General features: G+C 55.1%; 12 protein-coding genes across 12 annotated transcripts; 5 read left to right on the top strand and 7 right to left on the bottom strand.

Moving 5' to 3' along the window:
• Window positions 1–222: 222 nt before the first annotated feature.
• Window positions 223–705, bottom strand: C7974DRAFT_279737 (exonuclease; the record flags this gene model as incomplete). Its single annotated transcript, XM_046137580.1, has 1 exon — window positions 223–705. A coding segment is annotated over one exon (483 nt), but the record flags the coding sequence as incomplete, so codon positions are not given.
• An 871-nt stretch (window positions 706–1,576) lies between these two features.
• C7974DRAFT_235789 (uncharacterized protein) lies at window positions 1,577–2,990 on the bottom strand. The gene is made up of 2 exons (XM_046137451.1): window positions 2,585–2,990; window positions 1,577–2,532 (listed from the first exon to the last, which is right to left on the bottom strand). Exons 1-2 carry the CDS (start codon window positions 2,684–2,686, stop codon window positions 1,834–1,836), a joined length of 801 nt encoding a protein of 266 aa, XP_045995003.1. The 5' UTR covers window positions 2,687–2,990; the 3' UTR covers window positions 1,577–1,833.
• On the bottom strand, window positions 2,991–4,625 carry C7974DRAFT_458769 (uncharacterized protein; the record flags this gene model as incomplete). The annotated part of the gene is made up of 2 exons (XM_046146087.1): window positions 2,991–4,309; window positions 4,410–4,625. 2 exons carry the CDS (start codon window positions 4,623–4,625, stop codon window positions 3,296–3,298), a joined length of 1,230 nt encoding a protein of 409 aa, XP_045995004.1. The 3' UTR covers window positions 2,991–3,295.
• A 382-nt stretch (window positions 4,626–5,007) lies between these two features.
• C7974DRAFT_340969 (uncharacterized protein) lies at window positions 5,008–5,698 on the bottom strand. The gene is made up of 2 exons (XM_046139268.1): window positions 5,545–5,698; window positions 5,008–5,498 (listed from the first exon to the last, which is right to left on the bottom strand). Exons 1-2 carry the CDS (start codon window positions 5,632–5,634, stop codon window positions 5,229–5,231), a joined length of 360 nt encoding a protein of 119 aa, XP_045995005.1. The 5' UTR covers window positions 5,635–5,698; the 3' UTR covers window positions 5,008–5,228.
• Window positions 5,699–7,354, bottom strand: C7974DRAFT_399946 (D-isomer-specific 2-hydroxyacid dehydrogenase-like protein). The gene has a single exon (XM_046142457.1). The coding sequence runs from the start codon at window positions 7,181–7,183 to the stop codon at window positions 5,954–5,956; it is 1,230 nt and encodes a 409-aa protein (XP_045995006.1). The 5' UTR covers window positions 7,184–7,354; the 3' UTR covers window positions 5,699–5,953.
• A 636-nt stretch (window positions 7,355–7,990) lies between these two features.
• On the top strand, window positions 7,991–9,114 carry C7974DRAFT_315963 (uncharacterized protein; the record flags this gene model as incomplete). The annotated part of the gene is made up of 2 exons (XM_046138537.1): window positions 7,991–8,880; window positions 8,955–9,114. 2 exons carry the CDS (start codon window positions 7,991–7,993, stop codon window positions 9,112–9,114), a joined length of 1,050 nt encoding a protein of 349 aa, XP_045995007.1.
• Window positions 9,115–9,400: 286 nt separating this feature from the next.
• Window positions 9,401–11,023, bottom strand: C7974DRAFT_399948 (mitochondrial carrier protein-like protein). Its single transcript, XM_046142458.1, has one exon. The coding sequence runs from the start codon at window positions 10,739–10,741 to the stop codon at window positions 9,497–9,499; it is 1,245 nt and encodes a 414-aa protein (XP_045995008.1). The 5' UTR covers window positions 10,742–11,023; the 3' UTR covers window positions 9,401–9,496.
• On the top strand, window positions 11,018–14,713 carry C7974DRAFT_364189 (FACT complex subunit-domain-containing protein). Its single transcript, XM_046139781.1, has 4 exons — window positions 11,018–11,374; window positions 11,425–11,509; window positions 11,556–11,836; window positions 11,884–14,713. Exons 1-4 carry the CDS (start codon window positions 11,195–11,197, stop codon window positions 14,398–14,400), a joined length of 3,063 nt encoding a protein of 1,020 aa, XP_045995009.1. The 5' UTR covers window positions 11,018–11,194; the 3' UTR covers window positions 14,401–14,713.
• A 335-nt stretch (window positions 14,714–15,048) lies between these two features.
• Window positions 15,049–16,016, top strand: C7974DRAFT_426687 (uncharacterized protein; the record flags this gene model as incomplete). The annotated part of the gene is made up of 1 exon (XM_046144524.1): window positions 15,049–16,016. Exon 1 carries the CDS (start codon window positions 15,117–15,119, stop codon window positions 16,014–16,016), a length of 900 nt encoding a protein of 299 aa, XP_045995010.1. The 5' UTR covers window positions 15,049–15,116.
• C7974DRAFT_458781 (uncharacterized protein) lies at window positions 15,911–17,231 on the top strand (the record flags this gene model as incomplete). Its single annotated transcript, XM_046146088.1, has 1 exon — window positions 15,911–17,231. The coding sequence occupies exon 1, from the start codon at window positions 16,113–16,115 to the stop codon at window positions 17,229–17,231; it is 1,119 nt and encodes a 372-aa protein (XP_045995011.1). The 5' UTR covers window positions 15,911–16,112.
• A 302-nt stretch (window positions 17,232–17,533) lies between these two features.
• Window positions 17,534–20,875, top strand: C7974DRAFT_458783 (uncharacterized protein; the record flags this gene model as incomplete). The annotated part of the gene is made up of 3 exons (XM_046146089.1): window positions 17,534–17,722; window positions 18,097–19,765; window positions 19,827–20,875. 3 exons carry the CDS (start codon window positions 17,534–17,536, stop codon window positions 20,873–20,875), a joined length of 2,907 nt encoding a protein of 968 aa, XP_045995012.1.
• A 1,294-nt stretch (window positions 20,876–22,169) lies between these two features.
• Window positions 22,170–24,464, bottom strand: C7974DRAFT_378566 (uncharacterized protein; the record flags this gene model as incomplete). The annotated part of the gene is made up of 3 exons (XM_046140415.1): window positions 22,170–23,289; window positions 23,392–24,364; window positions 24,410–24,464. The coding sequence occupies 3 exons, from the start codon at window positions 24,462–24,464 to the stop codon at window positions 22,170–22,172; spliced, it is 2,148 nt and encodes a 715-aa protein (XP_045995013.1).
• Window positions 24,465–24,859: the final 395 nt, after the last annotated feature.

A 24,859-nucleotide genomic window follows, 5' to 3' on the forward strand; every position in this document is an offset into this window, starting at 1 on the left:
CAGGTCCGTTGTCAAAACACTCCGGTAATGTCACAGACTTCTATGACATCTATCAGACTCCGAGTTTGATACCTATATACTCACCTTTGAGTTATTAAACATCGGCTTCCCGAGAGATTTTGTTTGTTTCGCGGCACCATTCTTACTGCTCGTGTAGTACTCCTTCCTCTTCTCCGCGCCCCAGATCTTCAGTTGTTCTTCATGCTGCGAGCACCACAGTACCAATTCTCTAGCCGCAAGCGCATCTTCTACCGCGTCGTGGCCATGATAACCATTGTCTTGCACAGTGATTTCAAGGAGCTCTTTGCACAGCGCCTTAAGGCCCCAGAGCTTCCTGATGCATGCTCCCACGGCTACACTGGCTAGCGTTGAGGAGTCGAATGTTTGGTTATGGTGGATGCGTAATGCGTGGAGGTCGTTGTGGAGCGCGTGTCCGACCAGGATCGTTTCAGAGTCCATGTGTTTGAACAGTTCTGTCCGTGCTGCGGTCGCGTTGGTGAGGATGGTTCCAGATGAGATGGCTGTTTGCACCATCTCTGCGGTGATTCCGCTCCATTTTGTGCGCCAGTCTGTTACTTCATGCTGCGGATGGACAAGCGTATCGATCAACAATTCGCCTGTGAGGAAATCGACAGCGGAGAGACGAGCCAGCTCCGAGATCTTGCCTTTGGGGCCGGTACCAATCATCTCACAGTCGAGTACTATGATGTCTTTCTTTTGGATGAAAGCGTTGTGTCCAGGTGCACTTTCGCGGTTTCGTGTCTGGAACTTTTTGACTCCATGGATTGAAGAAGATATCTTTGGCGTTACTACAAGGGCCCTCAAAGCTACCACCGTAGTCCCATACGCTGTATTACGGATGACTGACCACCTGGTATCCCGTTGGAGCAATGTCCCGCGTTCCGGAAGGTCGCTTTGAGAAAGTGAAGGTACTGAACGTCGTGCAGATGTTGATCCTTCCGCAGCTTTGCCGTAGCGAGTAACATGGCCTTGTTCAGTGACATTCGTCCTCGTTCCGCCTTTCTTGCCGGACGTGGTCCCTTCTCTGATGGCAGTCGTAAGCTGCACAGTCATTGGCGGATTTGCTAATATCGCATCTTCAAAGGGTAGCACAGTTTCCACGCTCTTCTGATATATAGTCGCCTCAAGCTTTCTTCTATGAGAAGCCGATGCTAGATGCTGCGAGCGTGCCTCCACAGTCGCGAACGTCTTCAGGCATCCTGTTACCGTACATAGAAACACCAAGCCGGAAGGTTTTGCCTGAGTCGACTGTCTGTTGGTCAGTGTTGCACGACCAGTCGCGTCTGGGGTAGGAACCTTTCCCGCTCTAGTGCCTTTGGTGACACGGGCAGGTGAAGTCGCAGCTGGAAGGAGGATGTGACCAGTGGCGCGACCATGGGCAGTCAGGGCTGCACGCGACTTGAAAGAGCGCGGGCACTTGTTGCATTGGTGTGGATGCGACGGAGGATTTGGTGGCCGCATAGGAGCCATTCTGACGCGTGCAAAATGTGGGAGGATACGCAAGTCAAGATCGTTAAGGCGCGAATCGTAATAGGCGAAGAGTTGAGCAGCACTAAGGGCAAGATTATATGGCACCGGCGGGCCGTGCCGCAGTCGTGGCGTAAGGTCTTTCACTTGACTACGAAGATGTACCTACGCTGTTCCCAGCACCAAAATAGCGGCTACCATATCGCACCTGGAACAACATCAGCGTCATTGGGGATCTAAGTGTTTGCGAGAACGAAAACATCATTATCAAGCGGTACTGCTGTCCACTGAACGTTGAATAGTTCAAAGAACAAGACCTATGACCTAATGACTCTCGAGCAATGATCAGTGAGCCATGTCAGCTTCCAGCTTGTTTGCCACAACCTCAACCTCAATCTTCCCAGCCTTGCTCTCCACATGTCCCTGCTCTTTCTCACCAACGGCTTCTACAACTCGTGGTCCTCTCCTCACGTAGTTCTTCTCTCCTTGCTGCACAAAACCAACGTGTACATACACGGCTTTCGACATAGCCGAAGCCTCCAGATAAATGGGCGTAGGCGGCTGCTCAGCATCAGCCTGCAGTGTCGCCCAATCCAATAACCTTTTGGCGACACCTCTGCCTTGCCACTCAGGCCACGTGAAGAGCGAGGCAAGATACCAGTGCGGCTCGCTGTTCATAACACTATTCCGCAGTTCATCGTTCCGAGCGTGGCCTCCGCTCCATGCCTCGTCGTCGACATGGGCATACATCTCATCAATATCGGCGTCGGACCATCCCAATTTCTCTTGCCAGCCATAGAACTTGATAGCTGAGCGGCGGAAGATGTTGTGCACGGGGAGGTCAGGACCTGCCCAAGCTGCAGCGCCGATGATGGTATTGGTTGAGACATGTACGGCCTTGATCCAGTGCATACCAGGCTGGGAGATCGTAGGCTGGACTCTCTTTGCAAGGCGTTGGACCTGGATGTCTTTTGATGGGCGCAGATGTGGTGGATCCATCTTATCGATGGAAGATTGAAGGAAGCAGGCGTAGACACCTTCAGCCTAGAAGAGTTGTTAGTTCAGAAATCTGGGATTGCGTGGTGAGTTGACTTACGAAACGGTAGGCGTCTTCCTCTTTAGCGACCTCGAGTCTGATCTCGGCCGCCGCAAGCCGTTTCGCTTCGTCAACTGGAATCGTAACTGGTGTCCCCTCCATGACAGAAACCTCGATGGAGTCTTAGAGTAGGAAGTATCAGGTAGGGCACGCGGTGTCTTAAGGAATGAATCTCAGATATACAGGTTTGTGTATTGCAAAGGTTTTGTGCAACGATGAAGTGTTACCTTGTCAGCAGACAATAGGCAGAAGCTCGAAGTACATTTGGTCCTAGATAGTAAGCGCTTGGCGCACGGAAACTACGCCACAAGAAGCAGCCGCTTGCTGAGTTCTTCAAGCCTATTGGTGCGTGAAGGCTAGATTCGGAGTTCCGCGTGAGAATGGATTCGGAGTGAAGCCATCGGCATAGAGCAACGTAGTGTTGTATTAGGATATGTAGGGGACATGCCCGCGAGACGCGAGAAGTAAACTGCATACATACGAAGGCATCCCTTGTAGGCAAATACCAATCTGTAGCTAAACCGCCGAAGCCCTGGGTGATGATAACCGCCGAGCAATGCAAGTAAACGCGAGTAACAGGAAACGAGTCGCCAATGAGCACACAATGCAGCGTCAACCGTGACGCCTTGGGTATCAAACGCCTCTAATGCAGCAATTCATGCATCGTCAAACAATAGTCATGGCTTAATCATGATCATGAAAAATGGCCACTCAGGGATTCGAGTGAACGAAATGTGCACCTTGACATGGCGACCGGGCTTTTTTGAAGTCCTTGATCCGATCCAGCATCCATCCTGACACGTACTTTTCGTCTTCGCGGGGCAGACGCTGCTCACCGAGCCTTATGCTATGCGACAGTCTGCACACGGTGCCAGTGTGCTCGAATTGCAAGCACTTTTGGTCCTTCGCACAGGCTTGTTCGCAATTGACGAATGAATTGGCAGGCGTGCCCTTGGTGTAAATCTGGTCGTCCGACATGTTCGTCCAGTCATCTGTCTTCGCTTGAAGCCGGGGCTCTATGAAGGTGAACAACTCTTCAAACATCAGAGCCCTCTCAGGGTGCTTTCGAGCCTGTGTCCATTGGGAGAGATCGGTAAAGTCGTCTTCTTGTAGATGGTGCATCGTTGCTATAGCCTCGCACCACTGTTCAGGTCCAAAGCGCAATGTCGAGGGTTTGTCGCCGTTGAACATTGGCCAGTATCCGCGAAGAGACACTCCGCTCTTCTTCAGCACCTGCGCTAGCATCGCGTCACCGCAGCACGACTTGGCTACGTTCTCGCCGAAAAAGTGTGTACCGGGAAAGTGGTGGTTCTCGGCGAACATCCTACCACGTGCCATGAGCTTGTCCAGCGCACCACGCGACAGCACGAAGCCGCTGCCTCCGTGTGCATACGGCGCCTTCTTCTTGGGCCAGACAGGCGATCCAAAGTAGTGCGCCGACTTGGGATTGAAGTGCGTCAAGAAGCGGTAGAGGTTGTCGTAGTTGACATATGTATCGGTCTCAATGAAGAGGTACCACTGAGAGTCTGGGCGCAAGTACGAGGTCCATTCCATCATAGGCAGGAACTTGTATTTATCCAGCTTCCAGCCATTCGACGCCCTGTCCGCTGTCTCATTCGCGGCTTGTATGCTGTCGTACACGTCGAAGTCGGTGTTCTCCCACTTGTACTCGGGGCGCACGTGCGAGAGGGCGTCTACAATGTCGAATCCTTGGAAGGTGGCCTTCTGGTCAGAGAAGATAAGCAGGTCCTGTTTACAGCGGCCCAGACGGTTCAGATATGCCGGGCAGCTTAGTTGTAGCCTCGCCAGCGCCAATCTTCAAGACTATGGTGATGTCTTCCATGACCCCGCTCGTGAAGGGCGAGCATTCTTCTCCGAAGCGGATCTTGGTCTGGGCTGGGCGCGCGGGCGTGGGCCGATCTTGGAGGATGTCATAGCCACGCTCGACATACGGGACCAGGTCCCGCAGCGACGAAGACAGGTAGAAGACGCACAATATCACGGCTGCGCACAGCAGGCGCAGCGGCGTGAATCGCACCATGATGGTGGAGGAGCGAAACCCCATGGCATGGTGGTGGGAGGATTGCAGATGGTGGGCTGAGGCAGGCAGCGCTGCACGCGAGATGAAGCTTACTGGGACCGAGCTAGCCGGCCCTCATTTCGTCACTGCCCGTAGCGTGAACGGCCGCGGCAGTCGCGTCCAGCCTCTCAATTACCGTTTCACCAACACACGTGCTATGAGGAAGTCGATCTGCTGCCTCGAAAGTTGATCCGGGCTTCTGAAACTGCTGTCGTTGCCAGCCATCCATTGGGTATGTCGTGGTTGTGTCACCACCCGGCACCGGGTCAGGCCAGTTCCAAGCCACACTTGTCCAGCCTCGCGGCAGTCATTAAAGATCTCACGGGAGCCCTGAAATTTCCCCGTGACAGAACCTATACATAGATGCACAGCAGTACACCCTGGAAGATGCGTCTATCCTCAACTTCGGCTACTTCCTGTTTCTAATGCTAATTTTGCTTATACCAGGAGGGTTGGTGCCGTTGAACAGCAGCAACTTGACATTGACTTTCCTAGGACAATCCTAGTTCTGGACTTCACTTGTCGGGCTGGGCAGTTGCTTGGTGGCAACTTCTTCTATTGGCACTACGAGCTTGCTGGCTTGATCGCCTCCACGAACTTTGCCTTGACTCCCTTGAACAGTTTATCTTGGATCAACTTCCGGATGATCGGCTGTGCATTGTGCTCCTCGAATGCAAGGCGGCCAGTGTAGCGCTCGAAAAAGTGGAACATTGTAGGATCATCGCAGTCCCGAGATATGCAGTAGTAGATGATGCCGGGCTCTGAAGCAGCAAGACGTGTTGTTTCCGCATAGACTGCTTCAAGAGCATCTGCATGCTCGGGGTGCGCGTGTACCTGTATTGATCAGAGACGTTGCGTAAGGGCTTTCGTGCAAGCGTACTATGCCGAAAACACAGAACTCGCCCTCTGGCACTGGCGGCATGCCCGCCGTAAACTCCTCCTTCTGATACTCTGCTTTACTGAAGGCCATTGCTACTGTCGCTTTCGATTCGATCCGAAGTGATTGGAGGTCCGGGTTTATGGAAACGAACTTGGGACGAGCCATTCTTATAGATCGCTCGCCTGGTTACATACATGCCCCGCCCGCTTATCGTATTGCAACACTTCGACTCATTTTGAGTAAATGTACATCGCACGATAGCTTATGCAAATCCAATGGCCTCACATCCACACTCAACGTTAGCCAGGAACGACATGTACTCGCGTTGCCAGCTTGGAGACCGATCTTTTCCCTCAAAAGTACAACAAAGTACTATACATGTCTCAATTGCATGTCCTGCGCGCATCTCTCAAATAACATTTAGTAGTTCCTTCCCCTCCAGGAGCCTCTCCAAGTTCTCTGCAGTCTCCTCATACCATATGGTCAGTGTGCCTTCTTCCACGTAGCCCATATGTGGTGTCAACACAACCCGGCTTTTGCCCTGCATGTCCCAGTCTTCACTGCGCCACGGGCTATCTGCTGGTAATGGCTCAATATCAAAGACATCGATTGCGGCTCCTCCAATGCGTCCATGGCGTAATGTGTCGAGCAGTGCTGATTCGTCCACTAACGGCCCTCGCGATGTATTCACCAACAGTCCAGACGGCTTCATCCACTCCAGCTCCTGGGAACTCACGATGCCCTTGGATCGCTCACTGAGCACATAATGCAATGAGACCACATCCGCGCTCGCGAATACCTCCTGCTTGCTGACCACTTTGAATGTCTTCTCGTCGTCAGGGATCATGCCACCTCCAGTGACCGGCAGACCAGCCTCATCGGCAAGCTGATCCGCCTTTTCTTGGGTCAAATTGGCACTCCAACATACGATCTTCATCCCAAAAGCAAGCACGCCTACTCTTGCTACGTGCGATCCAATTCTTCCCAGCCCAACAAGACCTAGCGTCTTTCCCTGCAAACCGATGGCTAGACCAGTCTGCCACGCCTTCGGTCCGCGCTTGCCCTTCACCACAGCATCATCTGCCGCCACGTTCCGAGCTAGCGCCAGGATCAACGCCCACACATGCTGCGTAGTTGGATGGCCACCGCCCTGCTTTACCGGCAGTGAACGTGGGGACTGCCCGCTCCCTTTGCCATCTGTGCGGCCTTTGCCTGGCGCTGTGCAAACAGTAATACCGAGCTCTTTCATTGTTGCAAGATCCCAGCTTTCGAACTTTCCGCCTGTCGCGAAGATCACCTTGAGATTCGGGAGCTGACGAAGAAGCTCTCCAGGGAAGGGAGTGCGCTCGCGTATTGTGCTAAGCACGGCGAACGGGCGCAGGCGCTCAACCAAACTTTGTCGCTCGGCATCTGTAGTCCTGGGATGGGTGTATGATGGCAGCGTATCATTGAACACTGTGATCTCCACCTGTGAATCGGGAAGATGAGAGAAGTGCTTCAACGAGATGCCATGGTAGTCGTCCAAGATTGCAAGCTTGAGAGGCTGAGCGGATGCCATATTGCTATACTCAGTCGATGTTACGGACTTCAGAGGTGAAGAGTTTGTGAAGTTCGTTGGCAGAAGATACTGGCAGAACATATACCCATCTCGGATGACTAACGCGGCACTTCAGTTCAACCTACAACAGCTCTTACACATCAGTCTCAAAGATACTGGTTCATACCATCGATCGCGCCATACTTCCTAGAGATGACAACTTCGATGTCGCAAGTGCTGTGCTTGAGCCGCAAGGTACAAAGGTGGATATTGTGATGCAGGGCTTGTGACGTTCGTACGCGGGGAAAGGTGGGGCCCAACCTCAAGACTTCCTTCCCTCGCATGGTCATCTCAATGCACAAAACACAAATGTCCTTGAATTTACGTCCTTTAGTAAGAGGATTCCACTCAGGATTGCTACTGTAGTAAAGCCCGAAGATGCCGAAATCCCACATCACTGACACCATGTCTTGATTTCATGTTCTCCCAGTCCAGCACCAGGTCTTATAGCAGTACCCCATCGCAGTTACGCCGCACAGCGAACACAAGATGATCAGCCATTCATTCGATCGGTTTCAAAATATGATTGGGTTATAGGATTCATGCGAGGTCTCGAATGTCACCTGGAAGCCACGCCTCCTCAGGTAAGGGGGGTGTACCACATGCTTTAGCATTCCATTCAAAACTCCGCCAACTGGCCCTCCTCAGCCGATCAGCCTTCAAAACCATCTTTCCTTAACTCTCTGCTTCAATTCACACTCATTCCTCACTATTCAAATCGAGATGCGTTCCGCGACCCTGCTTCTCGGCTTCACTTCAGTCATTACCCACCTCCCACGTTCTTTTGCAGTTGGCCAGCAGCTTCCACATGAAATATACAATGTCACCGCTGTCGAGCCTCCGTCTCTCATGCTCACAACCGTGAGCTTTACGATCACTGAAACAGCAACAGCCACGGCCACTTCCACTGAGACGACAACGCTGTCGCCTCCTCCACCACCAGTCAGCACCTTGACAGTCATATACCCATCACCAGATGCTGCTCCAGTAGAAGTCACATCTATCAGTCAAGTTGTCACGTCATACATTCCAGAAGCCACCTTCTGCGTAGGGCCCGCTCTGTACTTCTCCTCCATCTCCGGCGGGCCTTTCTTCAACGGCTCAGCAAACGTCACCCAGTATATCTCTGGAACAACCAGCTGCAGCACAGAATACCTCACCACAACCAAAACCATCTGCGCAACAACCCTAACCGGCATAGCCTCAAAGATCACCGTCTCAGAATGCGACCAAGAAATCACTTTCTCCAGCGAATGCGGCTACAGCCTCGAAACCCCCCCTCCAACCCCGGCAACCCCCAGCAACTGCCCCCTCATCACCCCCGCCCCCACCATCTACAGCCTCACAACCTACTGGCTCGCGCCCTGGCAGTCCCTCACGTCCGGCGCCGCCCCCTCCGACGTCGCGGTGAAAGTCTGCACGCAGCTCGCCGACGGCACCGCGCAATGCCAGCGCTACCAGGAGGTCTGGGAGGTGTTCCCCGTGACCTCGACGCTCACCACGGCGCTCCCGATCACGTTCTCGCGCACGCTCGCCGGCCCCGGCGCCCTCATCATCGACGCGAGCACCTCATTCATCAACAGTACCGCCGAGGTCGTCGATCTGTCCAAGACCCTGCGTCTCGAGACCGAGGTCACGCTCGAGGGCACCAGCACCGTGCGGCCCTCGACCACGGTGCGGCTGACGACGCAGACCACGTCGACGCGCACGGTGACCCGGCACCTGCAGCATGCCGCTAGGTACGTTTCCCCCGCCTCCACCCCTGTCCCCGTCCCCCTGTCCTGCGAGGAATGCTCCTGCTAACACGCCCCAGTACGCCGATGAGCACCTCCGTCTCGGATCTCACGAGCGAGAGCTCGTCCGCGGAACCCACGACTACGGTGCTGGTGACGTCGTTTGTGACGGAGCGGCGCACGCACACGATCACGCGGCCGCGCTCCAGGACGCTGTCGAGGGGCGAGGGGGACGCGTAGGCGCGTTACATATCTCGCCGGTCTTGTTGGAGGGATGGTTGCCGATAGCTGGGGGTTGGTTTCTGCTTATCTTGTTTCATGCCGATAGATTCGCTGGCGAGGAATCGGCCGAGTTCTGGGTTGGTTCTGTGCGCGGTATAGAGTAGCGTGTAGCGAATTCATGGATTTCACGGGACGGTGAGCGTTGGGAGTGTGCGTAACGAGTCGTAGATCGAAGATGATGGCGAAGTTGTATCGAGCCGTCCTACAGACACAGCGTAGTACAGTGTGAGCAGGGAGTGCAAGCTGAAGTGAAGATTTCGTGTTTTCGTCTATATGCTATGCCTGACGCTTCTTATGTAATGCTGGGTATGCAACAAAGCCGCCTTCCAGATACCCTCCTCTACCGCAACAAAATCTTCTCGTTCGCCCGATCAATAGTAACCTCCCCCTCGTTCTCAACCGAATACTTCCGCCGCACCAACTCAAACACAATCAACCCCGCACTCGTACTCGGCACCTGCCTGACCGTCGTCCCCCAAAAGTCCTTGTAGAGATACTTTCTCCAGCCGCCGGCGCGCCGCGCCAGCGTGCGGCACTGCCGCCACGTCTCCTGGTAGGCGTGGTAGTAGCGGCGCATGATGTGGGCAGGGCTGCGCTCCTCGCGCGCCTGGAAGTCGAGGGCTTCGAGGCGGCGGAAGTGGGCGTCTTGGAGCGCGGTGAGGGGGTGTTGGATTGTCTGGCTGGTGAGGCCGGCGGAGATGCCGGCGAGGAGGAGGAAGGTGGGTTCGAGGGCGAAGTGGGGGTTGATTACGGGGCGGGAGTCGTGGTCGGAGGAGGTGTCGGAGGCCGTGGACAGCGGACGGGTGTTGAGCAGGCTGTCGCGGGTGCGCGTGCCGTAGTGCCAGGTCACGAAGCTGTAGTAGCCCTGGCTCTTGACGGTTTCGAAGGCGCTGAAGAAGACGGCGGCGCCCAGGGCGTCTTTGCACAGCGACAGCGACCAGCCGGCGAAGATGCCCTGCAGGCCGATGGAGCGCAGCTTGTGGCCGGCGTAGTGCCAGACGGTCTTGTATTTGCCGTCGAGGATGTCGGCGGTGCGGAAGCGCGTCTGCAGGGCGTCGAAGGGCGCGGCGACGATGGACTGGAAGGCGCCTGCGATCAGGCCGGCGGTGAAGGTGGTCGAGGGCGGCGGCGGCGGGTAGACACGCTTGGTCTGGTAGGACGACGGCTCGTGCAGGCTCGACAGGCTGTGCAGGTAGACGGTGTACAGCACGGCGCCGATGCACGTGTTGGCGAGCAGCGGCGGCAGGACCTGGTTTGGGATGAACGACCAGCCCTCGGTGCGCACGGCGTGGGCCAGGATGGCGGGCGTCGTCATGCGCCAGCTCCAGCCCGTCTGGGCGGCGATGTGTGGGTTGATGGCGCGCGCATAGCCCATGTAGTCGATGCGCCCGCGGAAGAAGGCCTTGACAGGCGCGCGGAAGTAGAATGCGACCATACGGGCTGCTACGGCGCGCATGCCGGCCGCCTGCACGCCCGTCGCGGGCGCCTTGTTCGGCTTCTGGGGCTCCAGCTCATCGTTGCTGTCGCCGCGCAGGGTGACGGGCAGGACTCCAGTGCGTCCATGGGCACTGGGACTGGCTGTCATCGCATAGTGGAGGTGAGGAGGTGAGGCGGTGCTGGCGCGGCGGGGTGGACGTGAAGGGGGAGGTGAGAGCGGTGCTGGCGGCGGGGCGGAGGTGAAGGTGGAGGTAAGTCTGGCGGGCAAGTCTCGCGGGCAGTCTAGCAGGTGGTTGGGCAGGTGACAGGTGAAGGTGACAGGTGAGTGCGTCACGTGGATATATCGCAAACGATGCTGCACGGGAGAGCTGCCAGCGTCTTGCAGTCGTCCAGGCCAAGTTCGCAGACGTGCACTCAAGACTGGCGCCGGTGGGTCTGCGTGCGTGGGGGAGCTCGGACTCGTTGCTAACTAGCGCGGAACGCGTTCGCGTTTGTCCATTAAGCACGTCGGCCATCGACCAGGCACTTCTTCACCGTCGCCCGCCCGTCCCCCCTCCACTCCCCACCCGCTGTCCAAGGCCCCGCGCGCGCCCTCGCAACCATGGCCGACGACATCGTCATCGACAAGCAGCTCTTCCACGACCGCCTCGGCGGCTTCGTCGCCAAGTGGAAGGCCGACAAGCGCGCTGGCGACGCCGTGTTCCAGGGCGCCAGCTCCATCGCCACCGTCGTGGGCAAGGCGAGCGAGCCCGGTAGCTACCTGAAGCCCGCCGCCTTCCAGGTAAGCCTCGCGACGCCGCCCGCCGCAGCACAGCTAACGGCGCATCGCAGCTATGGCTGCTAGGCTACGAGTTCCCAGCGACGCTGTTCATCCTCACGCCCGACCTGCTCCAGATCGTGACTACGAAGAAGAAGGGTGCGTTACCCGAACACACTCCCGCGGCAGCAGCTAACAGCGGCAGCCTCGTATCTGGAGCCGCTCAAGGGCGGCAAGGTGCCCATTGAGATCCTCGTGCGCGGCAAGGACGCCGAGGAGAACAAGAAGCAGTTCCAGACGTGCATCGACACCCTCAAGAACGCCGGCAAGAAAGTTGCCGTGCTCAAGAAGGACAGCTCGACCGGCGGCTTTGCCGACGAGTGGAAGGCTGCGTTTGCCGACGCAGGCATCAAGGACGAGGACCAGGTCGACCTGGCGCCAATTCTGTCGCAGGCCGCCTTGTCCATCAAGGACGAGAAGGAGCTGGTAGGCAGCCGCCGCGCCACAGCCCAGAACACTGCTAACTCGTCCAGCGCACCATCCGCGATGCCTCCCGCGCCTCGAGCGCCCTCATGACCAGCTACTTTGTCGAGGAAATGTCCGATATCCTCGATTCCGAAAAGAAAATCACCCACCGCGCCCTCGCCGACAAGGTTGCGAACAAGATCGACGATGCCAAGTTCTTCGAGAAGCAAAAGGTCTCCAAGAACTTCGATGCCATGCAGCTCGACTGGTGCCTGCAGCCGACCATTCAGAGTGGCGGCGGCTACGATCTCAAATTTGCTGCCGAGCCCGACGAGAACAACCTGCACGCCGGCGTCATCGTCTCGGTGCTCGGATTGCGCTACCAGACCTACGGCGCCATGGTCGGACGAACATACATGGTCGGACCCAACAAGGAGCAGGAGACGGCCTACAAGATGCTGTTGGCTATCCACGATCTGGTCATCAAGTCGATCAAGGACGGCGTCATCGCCAAGGACGTCTACAACAAGGCGCTGTCGCACCTGAAGTCGAAGAAGCCCGAGTGGGAGAAGCACTTCCCCAAGAACGTTGGCTACGGCATTGGCACCGAGAACAAAGACAACTCCCTGCTTCTGAGCGGCAAGAACGTACGCGTGCTAAAGGACGGCATGACCATCGTTGTACAGACCGGTCTGCACGACCTGGAGAACAGCAAGCCGCAGGACAAGAAGAGCAAGACCTACTCCCTCGTCTTGGTGGATACCGTCCGTGTAGGACAGGGAGACGCTTCCGTTTTCACCAGGGACACGACCTCTGATCTGGACGCTGTTTCGTTCTTCTTCGACGATGAGGAAGAGGAGGCCAAGCCCAAGGTCAAGAAGGAGCGCGCGCCGGCTATTGCGCAGACAAACATCACCAAGACCCGCACACGACACGAGCGAACGACGAATCAGGACGCAGAGAAGGAAGAGCAGAGGCGGCAGCATCAGCGCGAACTCCACCAGAAGAAACAGCAGGAAGGTCTGGAGCAGTACAGCGAGGGCGCCAAATCTCTCAACGGCACCGAGGAGAAGAAGTTCAAGCGCTTCGAATCCTACAAGCGTGACAACCAGATCCCCAAGAACGTGGCAAATTTGGAAATTGTCGTGGACAAGAAGGCACAGACGGTCATTCTGCCTATCATGGGTCGCCCAGTTCCGTTCCACATCCACACCATCAAGAACGCCTCTCACACACCGGAAGCTGATGTGACATCACTCCGTATCAACTTCCTCTCTCCGGGTCAGGGTGTTGGCCGAAAAGATGACCAGCCTTTCGAAGACCCCAACGCTCACTTCATCCGTAGCTTGACCTTCCGCTCCCATGACATCGACCGCATTGATCAGATCACCAAGGACATCACCGAGCTGAAGAAGGAAGTCGTGCGACGGGACCAGGAGAAGAAGCAGTTGGAGGATGTTGTCGAGCAGGACAAGCTCATTCCTGTCAAGACTCGCAAGCCATTCTCTCTCGACCTTATCTTCATCCGACCCGCACTCGACGGCAAGCGCATTCCCGGAAGCATAGAGATTCACCAAAATGGTCTGCGATATGTCCACGGCGGCGGAAGCGCTAAGATCGATGTTCTCTTCAGCAACATGAAGCATCTATTCTTCCAGCCCTCGCAACACGAACTCATTGTCATCATCCACGTTCATCTGAAGAACCCAATCATGTTGGGCAAGAAGAAGACCAAGGATGTGCAATTCGTCCGTGAAGCCACAGAAATGCAGTTCGACGACACAGGCAACCGCAAGCGCCGCCACAAGTTTGGTGACGAGGAGGAGTTCGAGCAGGAGCAGGAAGAGCGCAGGCGACGAGCAGCACTTGACAAGGAGTTCAAGAACTTCGCTGAGAAGATCGCGGATGCCGCTCGCAACGAGAACGTCAGCGTCGACATCCCGTACCGCGAACTTGGTTTCAACGGTGTTCCCGCTCGCTCGTCAGTCCTGATCCAGCCGACAACAGACTGCTTGGTCCAGCTCACTGAACCGCCCTTCACATGTCTTACCCTTTCTGAGATCGAGATCGTCCACCTTGAACGTGTGCAGTTCGGTCTACGAAACTTCGACATGGTTGTCGTCTTCAAGGACTACAACCGCCCGCCTGTCCACATCAACACCATCCCTGTTGAGTCCCTGGACCCCGTCAAGGACTGGCTTGACTCGGTCGACATTCCCTTCAGTGAGGGTCCCCTCAACCTGAACTGGGCCACCATCATGAAGACTGTCACCTCCGACCCGCATCAGTTCTTTGCCGATGGCGGTTGGTCGTTCCTGTCGACCGAGTCGGACGACGAGGATGGTGAGGAAGAGGAGGAGGAGTCCGCCTTCGAAGTCTCCGAGTCCGAGCTCGCCATCTCAGACGAGTCATCTGAGGAGAGCGACTTTGACGAAAACGCGTCTGACGAGATGAGTGATGAGGGCTCCGAAGACGAGTTCTCAGAAGGTGAAGACTGGGACGTGCTCGAGAAGAAGGCGGCGAAGAAGGACAAAGAGAGCACGCTGGAAGAGGAGGAAGAGAAGCCAAAGAAGAGGAAGCGTTGAGCTGTATTCACTTGCATTGCGCTTCGGCACTTGAGCCTCTTCCTTTTCCATTCTTGTAAGATTGACTACCATGGGCTGACGATGAATGAGCGTTTGGAGTTTCATATCTAGGTACTGTCCCAGGATAAAACAAAGTATCTGCACATTGAAATCAAATTCACTTTTCTCTGGATGCACATAAGCTCTCAAGTTTTAGAAAAAACGACGGATAAGACCCCAAGCTTACTAACTTTATAGAATACATAACTTAGAGCTATTATAATACCTAAAGCTTAAACTTAGTTTAGAATTGCCTATATTGTAGGTAAAAGGCATTCTATAGAGTTTTTTGTATTTTCCCTGCTTTGCTATCGTGTAGTGTACTTAGCTCACATTCTCAGTCCGCCGTTTATTCTGCAACGTGAGAGATGAGGTCTCAGTACATCATCTCCAGGCAGCGAGAAGTCTTGGCATTTGCGGACGCGTTGATTGGCGCCTGCCTATGCCGCTTCTCGGTGTGGAAATTGACCCAAGGCTGCCGTCCCCACCCTCTAGCTGAAAGCGTCCATACTTCCAAACATCATACAGGCTGCCTATGAGATCTGTGGCATTGAGTTGACATAAGTACAGCTGGAAGCATTTCGCTTTTTCCAGTTCATCCTTCACACATCTCAGCAGCACTCCCATACCCTTCTCATCATTCTCACAACTGCTGTTTCACATATCCCCCCCGAAAGATGTCGACACCAACAAAGATCGCGGAGCCAATTGCTCTTCCTGACCTCCCCGTCGAGCATGCAGAGTGGATCTCGCACGTCTCGAGCCACTCCAGCACACCTCTGAGAGAATTGCTCGCTCCATACAAAGAGTACGATGCCCGGCTTCGAGAGGTCTTTGCACAACAACCATCTCATCCTGCAATTGGAAAGCCCAATGTCGTTCCACTCTTCACTGGCAACGAGCAGGATGTTAAGATCCGCGCTCGGAATATTGATAGCGAGATGGATGAGGAGCGAGAGCGCTATCTCATGCCTCTCGACGATGCCAATCGCAAGCCCGATGGCGCACCGGCAATTGTGCAATCACTCAAGGAGTTCCAGACGAACTTTCAGCTGTTCTCCGAGTCTGCGCTGGTAGACATGGACTGGTCCAACGTGGTTGTTGCCGGCAGTGCTGTTGTTACGTCGCTCCTTCCAGTTCCGGCTGAGCATAACACATCGAAACGTGCTCTGCGAGAGTACTACCATCAGAAGCTTGCTCCTGCCTCTGATGTTGATCTCTTCCTTTATGACTTGACTGAGGAGCAGGCCATAGAGAAGATCAAGCAGATTGAGCAGCGCATTCGAGACTCAATCCTGACGGAGACAACAACGATTCGCACAAAGAACGCAATCACAATTGCCTCACAGTACCCAACACGACACGTTCAAATTGTGCTCCGTATCTACCGATCAGTCTCCGAAATTCTTACTGGATTCGACGTCGACTGCTCTTGCGCGGCCTACGATGGTAATCAGGTTTACGCGAGCCCACGCGCAATCGCTGCATATTGGTGCATTGAATGCACCTCGTCTCTCACCTGGTCTCGTCTCTCACCTGGTCTCGTCTCTCACCTGGTCTCGTCTCTCACCTTCTAGTAGGGAAGACTGCATTTATAAACATACGTTATCCCAATCTCCTCCACCTCCTCATCCCTTCCACACCAATACCACCACCAGACCCGCTCCACAAAGATGGATTCCGACAATGACTACTACAACGACTACGACTTCGATTTCGGTGACTCTATCAACGAAGGCATTCCCTTCGATTCACTTGCCAGTTTCGCAAGCTCCAGTTCCAGGCCGGAGCCTCGGTTGCACCGCAGTCTGCCAGTAGATGACAAGAAGTCTGAGTCCGGCATCGACCACAACGGTGATCAACTGTTCCAGTTCGACCACAACGGTGATCAACTGTCCCAGTCCAACGACAACGATGATCGACTGTCCCAGTCCGACGGTTTCTCCGCATCATCTGACCCCGACAAACCGAACTTCACAGTGGAAACACATCCGATGATCTTCGAACTGGCATCAGAAACATCATATCGTGAGCTCCAACAAAGCATTGGTCATCTATCGTCATCAGTTGACAACCTCTCCCAGCCCTCTGGCGCTGAGATCGAGAATGGAGTCTGCGCGTACAACCTGTCCGTGGTCCAGGTTAACATCAACAACATTGAACGACTGATTAAGAAATACAACGCTAGCCGGGCTGAGGAAGAAGCGTTTGAAGCCAGTGAGAAATTTGAAGCTGATGCTGTTACACTCCCAATGCCTAAGTCAGCAGAATCACAATGGCGCATTGTGTCTGCGTACAGAGATGCAAGGTTCGTTCTCGTTGTCCCAGCCTGGAAGATAGGCGCAAAGAGAACTCAGGGATCCCAGACTGTCCGTGCTGGACACATGGTACCTACTGGATCAATCGTAAAGGGAAGTGGTAACGATGCCTGGAACGCAGGTCTTGTCGCCTGGCTCTGCAAGACTGAACATCTCTTCGGCTACGGCGCTGGCTTTGACGTCTACATCTCTTCTGCCAAGTCCAGTTGCCCGTATTGCCTTACATCGCGCAAGGACAGCAACGGTATTGATCAAGATTTCATTCTACCTGACGGCGTCAATTTCCTCCTCCAGCTTTCCAGTCACGTTGAGCTCAACACCAACTGGGACATTGTCTGGAACGACAGGACCAAGACGAGCAGGGCGAGGGTAGACGGACAGCCTGTCGTGTTCACGAAGGGCAGTCTGGTTCACAATCGCATCCGCGAGATCCCCGACAAGTTTATCATTGGCCCCAAAGCCTCCAGTGGATAGACTGGTCTACTGGGAAGGATACTTCCGCGATTGAAGAGGGCCTGGGAAGCACTGGATGGAATCATTTTGATCTTTGGTGGGAGTTTGGTTGGAATTGGAAAAGTATTGATTTTGGCATGGTCTGGCTGGTTCGACTTTGGAGTTCACAGTAACGGAAGGCGCGGTCTGGTGGGAACCTCCTCCCCCCTTCGCTTTCCAGCACGACTGCCTGGCGCGACTTCCCCGATTTAGGCGACCTCAAATAAACAATCTTGCTTTCATTCTTTCATTCTCTTGTTCCAGTTCCACACCAGTCCACCAGTATGAGCCAGCCCAACCAGCAACCACGCCGAGATGGTTATCCGCAGCGGCGGCACGATCGATCACATCGATCACCGTACCTGGATGCTCACCCACGTCAGTCACGTCACTACGAGCACACAGACCGGGACGGCACATACCAGTCGTACAGACCAAGCTACAACAATCAACGCCCTGTCAATGGACGACCGGTAAGTAAGAATTGTTCTTTACTGCTGCACTTGGATACCCGGGCTGGCGAATTGCTGCTCTCATTCAACCTTCAGGCTGGCGAATTGCTGCTCTCATTCAACCTTCAGGCTGGCGAATTGCTGCTCTCATTCAACCTTCAGGCTGGCGAATTGCTGCTCTCATTCAACCTTCAGGCTGGCGAATTGCTGCTCTCATTCAACCTTCAGGCTGGCGAATTGCTGCTCTCATTCAACCTTCAGGCTGGCGAATTGCTGCTTCCATTCACCACCAGGCTGGCGAATTGCTGCTCTCATTCAACCTTCAGGCTGGCAAATTGCTGCCACATTACTTTGCGAGGGGTCTTGCTAAGGCAAATGCTAATCCGTTCTTCTAGTCCTTCATTAGAAATGCAACCCCTGCGAGACAAGCCAGGAGTCAGAACCGCTGGGCTGAGCACATAGCACGTTTACAGTCTGCCGCCCAGCGCCCAACACCACCCACAGCATCAACACCAGTCAATCCGGCTTCAACACCACCCGTTCAGTCCGCCGCCCAGATTCCAGCACCACCCGCTCCAGCATCAACACCAGTCAATCCGGCTTCAGGACAGATCGTACAGTCTGCGGTCCAGAGTCCAACACCACCCGTTCAGACTTCTACGCCAGTCATTCCAGCTTCAACACCACCCGTTCAGTCTGCTGCCCAGATTCCAGCACCACCCGTTCCAGCCCTCGACGCAACAATCCCAGTGGCAGACGGCAGCGGGCAGACCATATGGCATTTGTGGCAGCCGTCTTTGCCCACACCACCAGTTAACCCAGCATACGTCCCTCTACCAGGATTAACCAGGGACTCACGCCAAGACGTGTACAGTGCCATAGAGCACTTGTTCAAGTTCCTCTTTCCCAGCGGTGCCGGAGTTCCCTGTAAGGAAGTTGCCGAGCAGTTGCAAAAGTACTATCCACAACTGCATAGGCAAGACTCGTCTGCCGCATATTCAGCATGGACGAGCAAGGCGATTAGAGACACACCTCACATTGGAAAGGTGCTTGGCAGAACAGAAAAACCTATACATTATATCCACAACCCTCCCAGCCGGTCCCCAGTCCAACTTGCGCCCCGGCCCCCAGTCCAACTTGCGCCCCGGCCCCCAGTCCAACTTGCGCCCCGGCTCCCAGTCCAACTCGCGCCCCTTGCTCCAGCCCAGGACCGAGCCCATGATGGTAGTCTTATTGATTTCAGTTATCTGGTCCCGATACGACCTTCTGAGGTTTCTCTTCGTCACTTTGCCGGTTCAGATGCACCAGGGCTGACTACGGTGGAGCCTACCGCCATTTATCTGTACTACTCACGCTCAACGAATTATAGGTACGCCACTTTTGCAGAAGCAGTAAGGGAGAACCACGCTGCCAGTGCTCAATTTGCACATGCCTGGGAGAACCATCTCAACACTATCAATGTTCTCTTTGCAGCTCCAGGCCGACCACCACCAGAGAACATTTTTGCGCTTCATGTCCAAGCCGACGCATCAAATTCCTGGCCTGCTCGAGGAACATCATCTAACGGATTCCAGGCAGCCCATGACTTGTTCAGTAGCCTCCCAGCCGGCTCACATGTGCACATCATGGCAAGGGGTGCCGACTGCCTGCCTTTGGAGCGCTATGGGCTTCGCGATCTTTTTCTGTGTTATCCCTCCATCACTTTCCATGTCCGAATATACCAGTCAAATACCGGGCTTTTGAAATATACGGCCGCAATCCTACTTGAAGACAACCTAACAATAGACGCAATGCGCGACATGTTTCTCGTACAGCTGAGGCTTGCCCTATCGCGCTACAGCACTATTGGGCAGATACCATCTACTACTCTTACGTTTGAATTTACTTCACATGAATACCTTGCTGAAGTACGCCAGCCACAACATCGAGCAGGTAGTTTCATAGCAGACTGGTTACACGCACAAGCTGGGATGTCGAGTCTGAGGAAAAGCAGACCCCAGCGCCGGGTTAACAACAACCGCAATCAGGTTCCAGACAGTGTTCGGGCGCTCTTTCAAGTTCAAGGTTAGAGTTTTTTTACAGTGGTTATTTGAATAGTATCCTTTGTGCTACATCAGGTACATAGAGCATCAATTAATCACCCTACGCTCGAAGCTCATGATCCATCTTGTGATACTCAGCAAGACGGACGATGAGTCCCTGAAGCTTCTTCGCCATCTTTGTGAGACGCAACCGGATTGTATCAACTATAAATCCGCAAACGGTCTGACGCCCCTGCTGGTGGCCTTCGGATTGCAACGGGTGGAGATGGCAAAGATTCTGATTGAAGCCGGCGCAGATCAAACTGTCCGGAACCACAACAATGACAACTTGGTTCATTTCGCACTCCGAACCTCGAAGACCGATGAGACTGGGCGAGCAAACCTACGCCAGCTACTCGAGCTTGTTGATAAACGCCTCATCGCCGGCATGTTCACCGAACGGGCCACCGCCGCCCCAGGCGCGGCTACGCCCCTTGCTCACTGGATCCTCGTCCGTCTTCAGGCTAACATCGGTCGATTCCCCTATAACTTTCAACAGAATGAGGTTAACCCCACAGTCGTCGAACAGGAGCACGTCATGCGTATGATTCTCGAGTTCAGCAAGGGCGAAGACCTTGGTCTCGTGAATGGCGAAGGCGACACGCCACTCCACGCCGTGGTTCGCTATGGAGCCTACCACCTGCTTCGCATCATGCTAGAATGCAGACCAGACCTGCTCTTCCGCGAGAACGCGTCGGGCCGGACGCCCTACGAGATGGCCGAGGATGCGCAGCTCGCAAACAACGTCTTCAACAACCCGCCCTCCCTTGCCGTGCAGACGTATGGGCATAGGTACTACGGCCAGCCCGCAAGCAGCGCGATTATACACAAGAGCCCCGAGAGATTCATCAAGAAGGACTCGCAAACGAATGTCAAGCAGCAGACGTGGAATGTGTGTCTTGAGTTCAAGGAGAGGATGGGCGCGGGCAAGAAGAGGAAGCTGGTCAGTTTGCTGGAGGCGAACGAGGTCGCGAAGAGGCTGGCCGGGAAGAAGCAGAAAGTGCGCAGGCATAGTGATGAGGAGGACGCGCAGGACGAGAACTCGAAGCGCGACGAGGTGGATATCTGGTTCAACATGGGGTTGAGCGCTTAAAACAGGTACTGAGTCTACAACTAGACACTGCCGCGTGACAATGTAGTTACTGCCGGGCTCAAATTAGCTTGATAAAAATTCGTCTTTCTATGTCCTTGACGCTATCTATTTCCGTGCCATCTCCCAGCAGTGCATCCAGCACCGTCCTTGTCACATCCTACAACCACCCCTCAAACAGCAAGAGTAGACATGTCATATAACATATCCAATACCAAAGAGCAGTATTTGTGAGGCGTGAGGCGTGACTAGGTTCTGGACAGCTCATGTCATAGCTAGACTGGTCATGCTCAGGTTGGGTTGAGTGCTGTCATGACGCGACCCTACCCCTACCCAACCCCGACCCAACCCTTGGTCTGCGTGACCCTACCCTTACCCCTACCCCGACCATGACCCAACCTCGACCATGACCCAACCTCGACCATGACCCAACCTCGACCATGACCCAACCTCAACCCCGACCATGACCTAACCTCAACCCAACCCCAGCCCAACCCCAGCCCAACCCCATCCAGCCCGACACCAGCACCACCCCACCCCCCAGCCATCAGCTATCAGCTATCAGCTATCAGAGAAACACGTATCCCACCCGCGCAGACCACGCCATCCGTCCAGCGCGAGACCATGCTGAGCAGTACACTGCCCTGCGCTGTTTTACAGAGAAGGAATTAATGGGGACGTGTGTTGTATACGCAGAACTAAGAGGGTGAGAGGATACGAGGACGAAGTAACATGCAGCCTCCATGGCTATGGTCTAAGACCAGCGTCCCGGTTCGGACGGGAATAGATGGCTTCCACCGCTGGCTCGGAGGCGGGGAGAAACCGCCTGGGTCTTTGGACTTCTGTGCTAGGGAACGGTGGGGGGGGGGGGGGGGGGGTGCGGCGCGTTGTGGTGCGAGACGAGAGGATGGTGCAGATTGTGGCGTATCATGGATGTAAGAAGATCTATGGCAGGTGTGTGTGCGTTGGTCTGCATGTTGTGGACGGTTGCGGACTGATTAGATGTAGATACGGAGTTGCCAGCACCGCAGGATAGTCGGTGTAGTGCAGATATGCGCCGACTCAAGTCATCCTGCACATTCTGCTAGTAACGCAATACAAGCACCGTGACGGGATGACAGAGCATGTGTCTCGCGCCTGTGAGTGGGAGTGGGTGTTGAGATGGGAAGCATGGATGTGGCGAGCGAGGGAGGCACAAGGGAGGTTGATGTTGATGTGAGATATTAGTTATAAGTAATTCTATCTTCTTCGACTCGAATGAAAAGCGGAAAATCTGTATTAATTCACAGACCACTTTTCAACCCGGGATGCTCCGCAGCTCAACCTCCCCGTGCTGCACCCCATGCTTAGCCAACGCTCTATATCGTCCCCCGCCATCGCCGTACCCAGGCTCATACGATGTACCACCCCCCAGCCCCCCATCTCCAACTAGTCTGAACCTACGCCCCCTCTCCACCAGCCTAGGCACCTCACCGTCTCTGCCCTCCCACGGTCCCACCCCCCTTCCCTCGGCCGCTAACCGCTGCAGTTGCAGCGCCGACGAGCAGTCCCACTCGCGGCTCTTGTACACACCGTGTCCGGACCGGCGCTGCACGCAGCCGAACAGCTTATGCGCGACGAGATCGGAGAGTATGCACGCCGCGCCTGCCACGAGCACGGCGGCCATGGCCACGAGGGAGAAGGACGTGTGCGCTGCGCTGTGGACGCGGACCTTCGTGCACAGGGACTGCAGAGCCGCGTCGGCGGGGGCGGTGATGCGGGCGAGTGCGTCAGGGCTGCCGAGGTCGTGGGGCGAGTGGCGGGCGTAGGCGGGGATGCCGCGCTGGATGGTGGCGAGGGACGTGTTCATCCAGTTCATGACCTCGGTGTGCCACTGGTTCGGGGGCAGGGTGGCGGACATGTCGAAGCCGAAGCCACCGTCCCAGAGAAAGTCTTGCGCGATGAGGTTCTCGTGACCGATGAAGACGAGCTGCCAGTGCAGTTGGCTGCTGGCGAGCGTCTTGCCGAGGAGGTAGTGGACCGCGGTTTGCGCGGGTGTGAGGTTGGGGAGCGAGGTGCCGTTCCAGAGGGCGCCTTGGTTCAGGAAGAGGTCGGGGAAGAGTTTGAACAGGCCTGTGAGGGGTGTGCATGATTCAGGTTCGGGTGGTGTAGGCCCTGGTTTGCAGAATTGGTATTGCTCCTGGCAGCCGAGGAACGATGCAGGGTTCGACGCCGTACAAAGAACTGGAGGCAGTTGCCCCGGGGTTTCGGTGCAGTTGTCGGCGCGGAACCAAGGGTCTTCAAGAGCGACAGCGTAGTCCATCCTGTTTGTGAGTTCGACGACAGTGAAATCTGCGGATGTGTTCAAGATATCTGGGATTGGCGTGAACTGTACATAGACAGGGTTGTATGGCAGATCGAGAATGGAGTTTGCCAACCTGTTATACTTCAGCATCTTTAAGGACGTATTGACATGCATGTCCATGTAGTATTGTGGTTGACTGCTGTTCGCCGGTTGAGGCAGACGGGGGACAACTTACCCAATACCATACGGCTGCTTGCCTCTCTTCCAATCCAATTCATCCACCACAAACGTCGAGTTCGTACCACTTGTATCTTTCAGGTAAGAGCCAAACTCATAGCTCTTAACCTGTGTTCCACCTGGAAGATCCATATTGGCCGCTATTTCTGGTGGCAGCGGCTGCCACCCAACCGTGTAGTTCTCTCCGGCCAGCGGCGCACACGTCAGCACCTTTCTAATGGATAAAGCATCTTCTGGGCGCGTATTCAGCCCCAGATCAGTGTCGGAACGCAGTAGCCCCGTGTCGAGGGAGAAACCGGCGCCGTTGCAAGCCCGCTGCTCGAATGGACACGCCACATCGCGAGTTATCGTGTAGGGTAACGTCGGTCGCACGAGGTTGCCACACACCGTTGAGTTGTCGCCAGAGCGCTCGTAGCAAGAGCGCGAATAGGCTGCGTTTTTGCGCAGGACGGTGCGCATCATGACCGTGGCGGCGTTGACATACTCGTGGAATTCGATGCCGGAGACCGAGAAGTAGTCGAGAAAATTGATGGCTGAGCTGTTCTTGACGGTGAGTTCCTCGAACCAGCCGCAGTGCGAACTCACGCTCAGAACGGATGTGTCTGGGGCTGCGACGATGCGAGTTGAGAACACCCCGGCGATTGAGAGCCCGAGTTGGAAAACGGCCGCGAATAGGATCAGGATGATGCTCTTGGTGTATGACTTGGTCCTACTGTCTCTGTGTACCCATACAAGCCGGCTCAGCTGGTTCATGAAACTGCCTTGGGATTCGGTGTTGCGGAGGATGACCTGCAGCTGGTGATACGAATCATCTTGAGGACTGCTCGAAGCGTTGAGTTGGTGAATGGTGAAGGATATAGTGCCCCACAGGTAGCTACTTGCGACCGCAATGAAGAAAGTGAAGAAACTACCAAGGATAAGGCCCCACTGGTTGGGCAGCGTCAGGGTTCCTCGATGGACGAAACTATTACCTGGAGTTGAGTCAGCAAACGCTCTTTCACATGTTGACCACTGACCTTCATTATTCCAGAAGCCGCAGTATACTGCGTCGCACTCCCACCACATAACCATGATTAGTTCAGGAGCAGTTCAGGTTCAGTGGTTAGTGCAAACGAAAGAGCAGTGCTTCTCCATATATCTGGCCATCTCCTGGCGGTGGTATGTGCACGGCCGAGCATTATGCTCGCTTGCCGGGCTTGGCCTTAGAGTGTGTTCCTTCGATTGGCAGGGAAAGACGTGAGATGCGAGTACAGCTGAACGCAAGCGTCTTGTCCGTGACCCTATTCCAGCACCATTCTCGCTTGTGTGCGGCGTGTCATTCGCAGAGACCTCGGGAGTAACTGAGCCACAGCGCAGCATGTCTCGAGAAGGCGTGGCTAAGTTATGGTCAGTACCCTTGTCGGATGATCTGCTAGCCGTGGCCTACACCGATCATAGGTCTCAGTGTGGGGATATTGGATGCGGCT

The sequence above is a fragment of the Boeremia exigua genome (assembly GCF_020726555.1).
Source record: "Boeremia exigua strain MPI-SDFR-AT-0100 chromosome Unknown C7974scaffold_9, whole genome shotgun sequence".
NCBI classification, from domain to species: Eukaryota; Fungi; Ascomycota; class Dothideomycetes; order Pleosporales; family Didymellaceae; genus Boeremia; species Boeremia exigua.

Excerpts from the sequence above, each read along its gene's own strand:
- C7974DRAFT_364189 (XM_046139781.1), top strand. The coding sequence starts at position 11,195 with ATGGCCGACGACATCGTCATCGACAAGCAGCTCTTCCACGACCGCCTC. Across the intron at positions 11,375-11,424 it reads TGAAGCCCGCCGCCTTCCAG|CTATGGCTGCTAGGCTACGA; the intron begins GTAAGCCTCGCG and ends GGCGCATCGCAG. Across the intron at positions 11,510-11,555 it reads CGTGACTACGAAGAAGAAGG|CCTCGTATCTGGAGCCGCTC; the intron begins GTGCGTTACCCG and ends TAACAGCGGCAG.
- C7974DRAFT_399946 (XM_046142457.1), bottom strand. The coding sequence starts at position 7,183 with ATGTTCTGCCAGTATCTTCTGCCAACGAACTTCACAAACTCTTCACCT.
- C7974DRAFT_399948 (XM_046142458.1), bottom strand. The coding sequence starts at position 10,741 with ATGACAGCCAGTCCCAGTGCCCATGGACGCACTGGAGTCCTGCCCGTC.
- C7974DRAFT_340969 (XM_046139268.1), bottom strand. The coding sequence starts at position 5,634 with ATGGCCTTCAGTAAAGCAGAGTATCAGAAGGAGGAGTTTACGGCGGGC. Across the intron at positions 5,499-5,544 it reads AGTTCTGTGTTTTCGGCATA|GTACACGCGCACCCCGAGCA; the intron begins GTACGCTTGCAC and ends TGATCAATACAG.
- C7974DRAFT_235789 (XM_046137451.1), bottom strand. The coding sequence starts at position 2,686 with ATGGAGGGGACACCAGTTACGATTCCAGTTGACGAAGCGAAACGGCTT. Across the intron at positions 2,533-2,584 it reads AGGAAGACGCCTACCGTTTC|GCTGAAGGTGTCTACGCCTG; the intron begins GTAAGTCAACTC and ends CAACTCTTCTAG.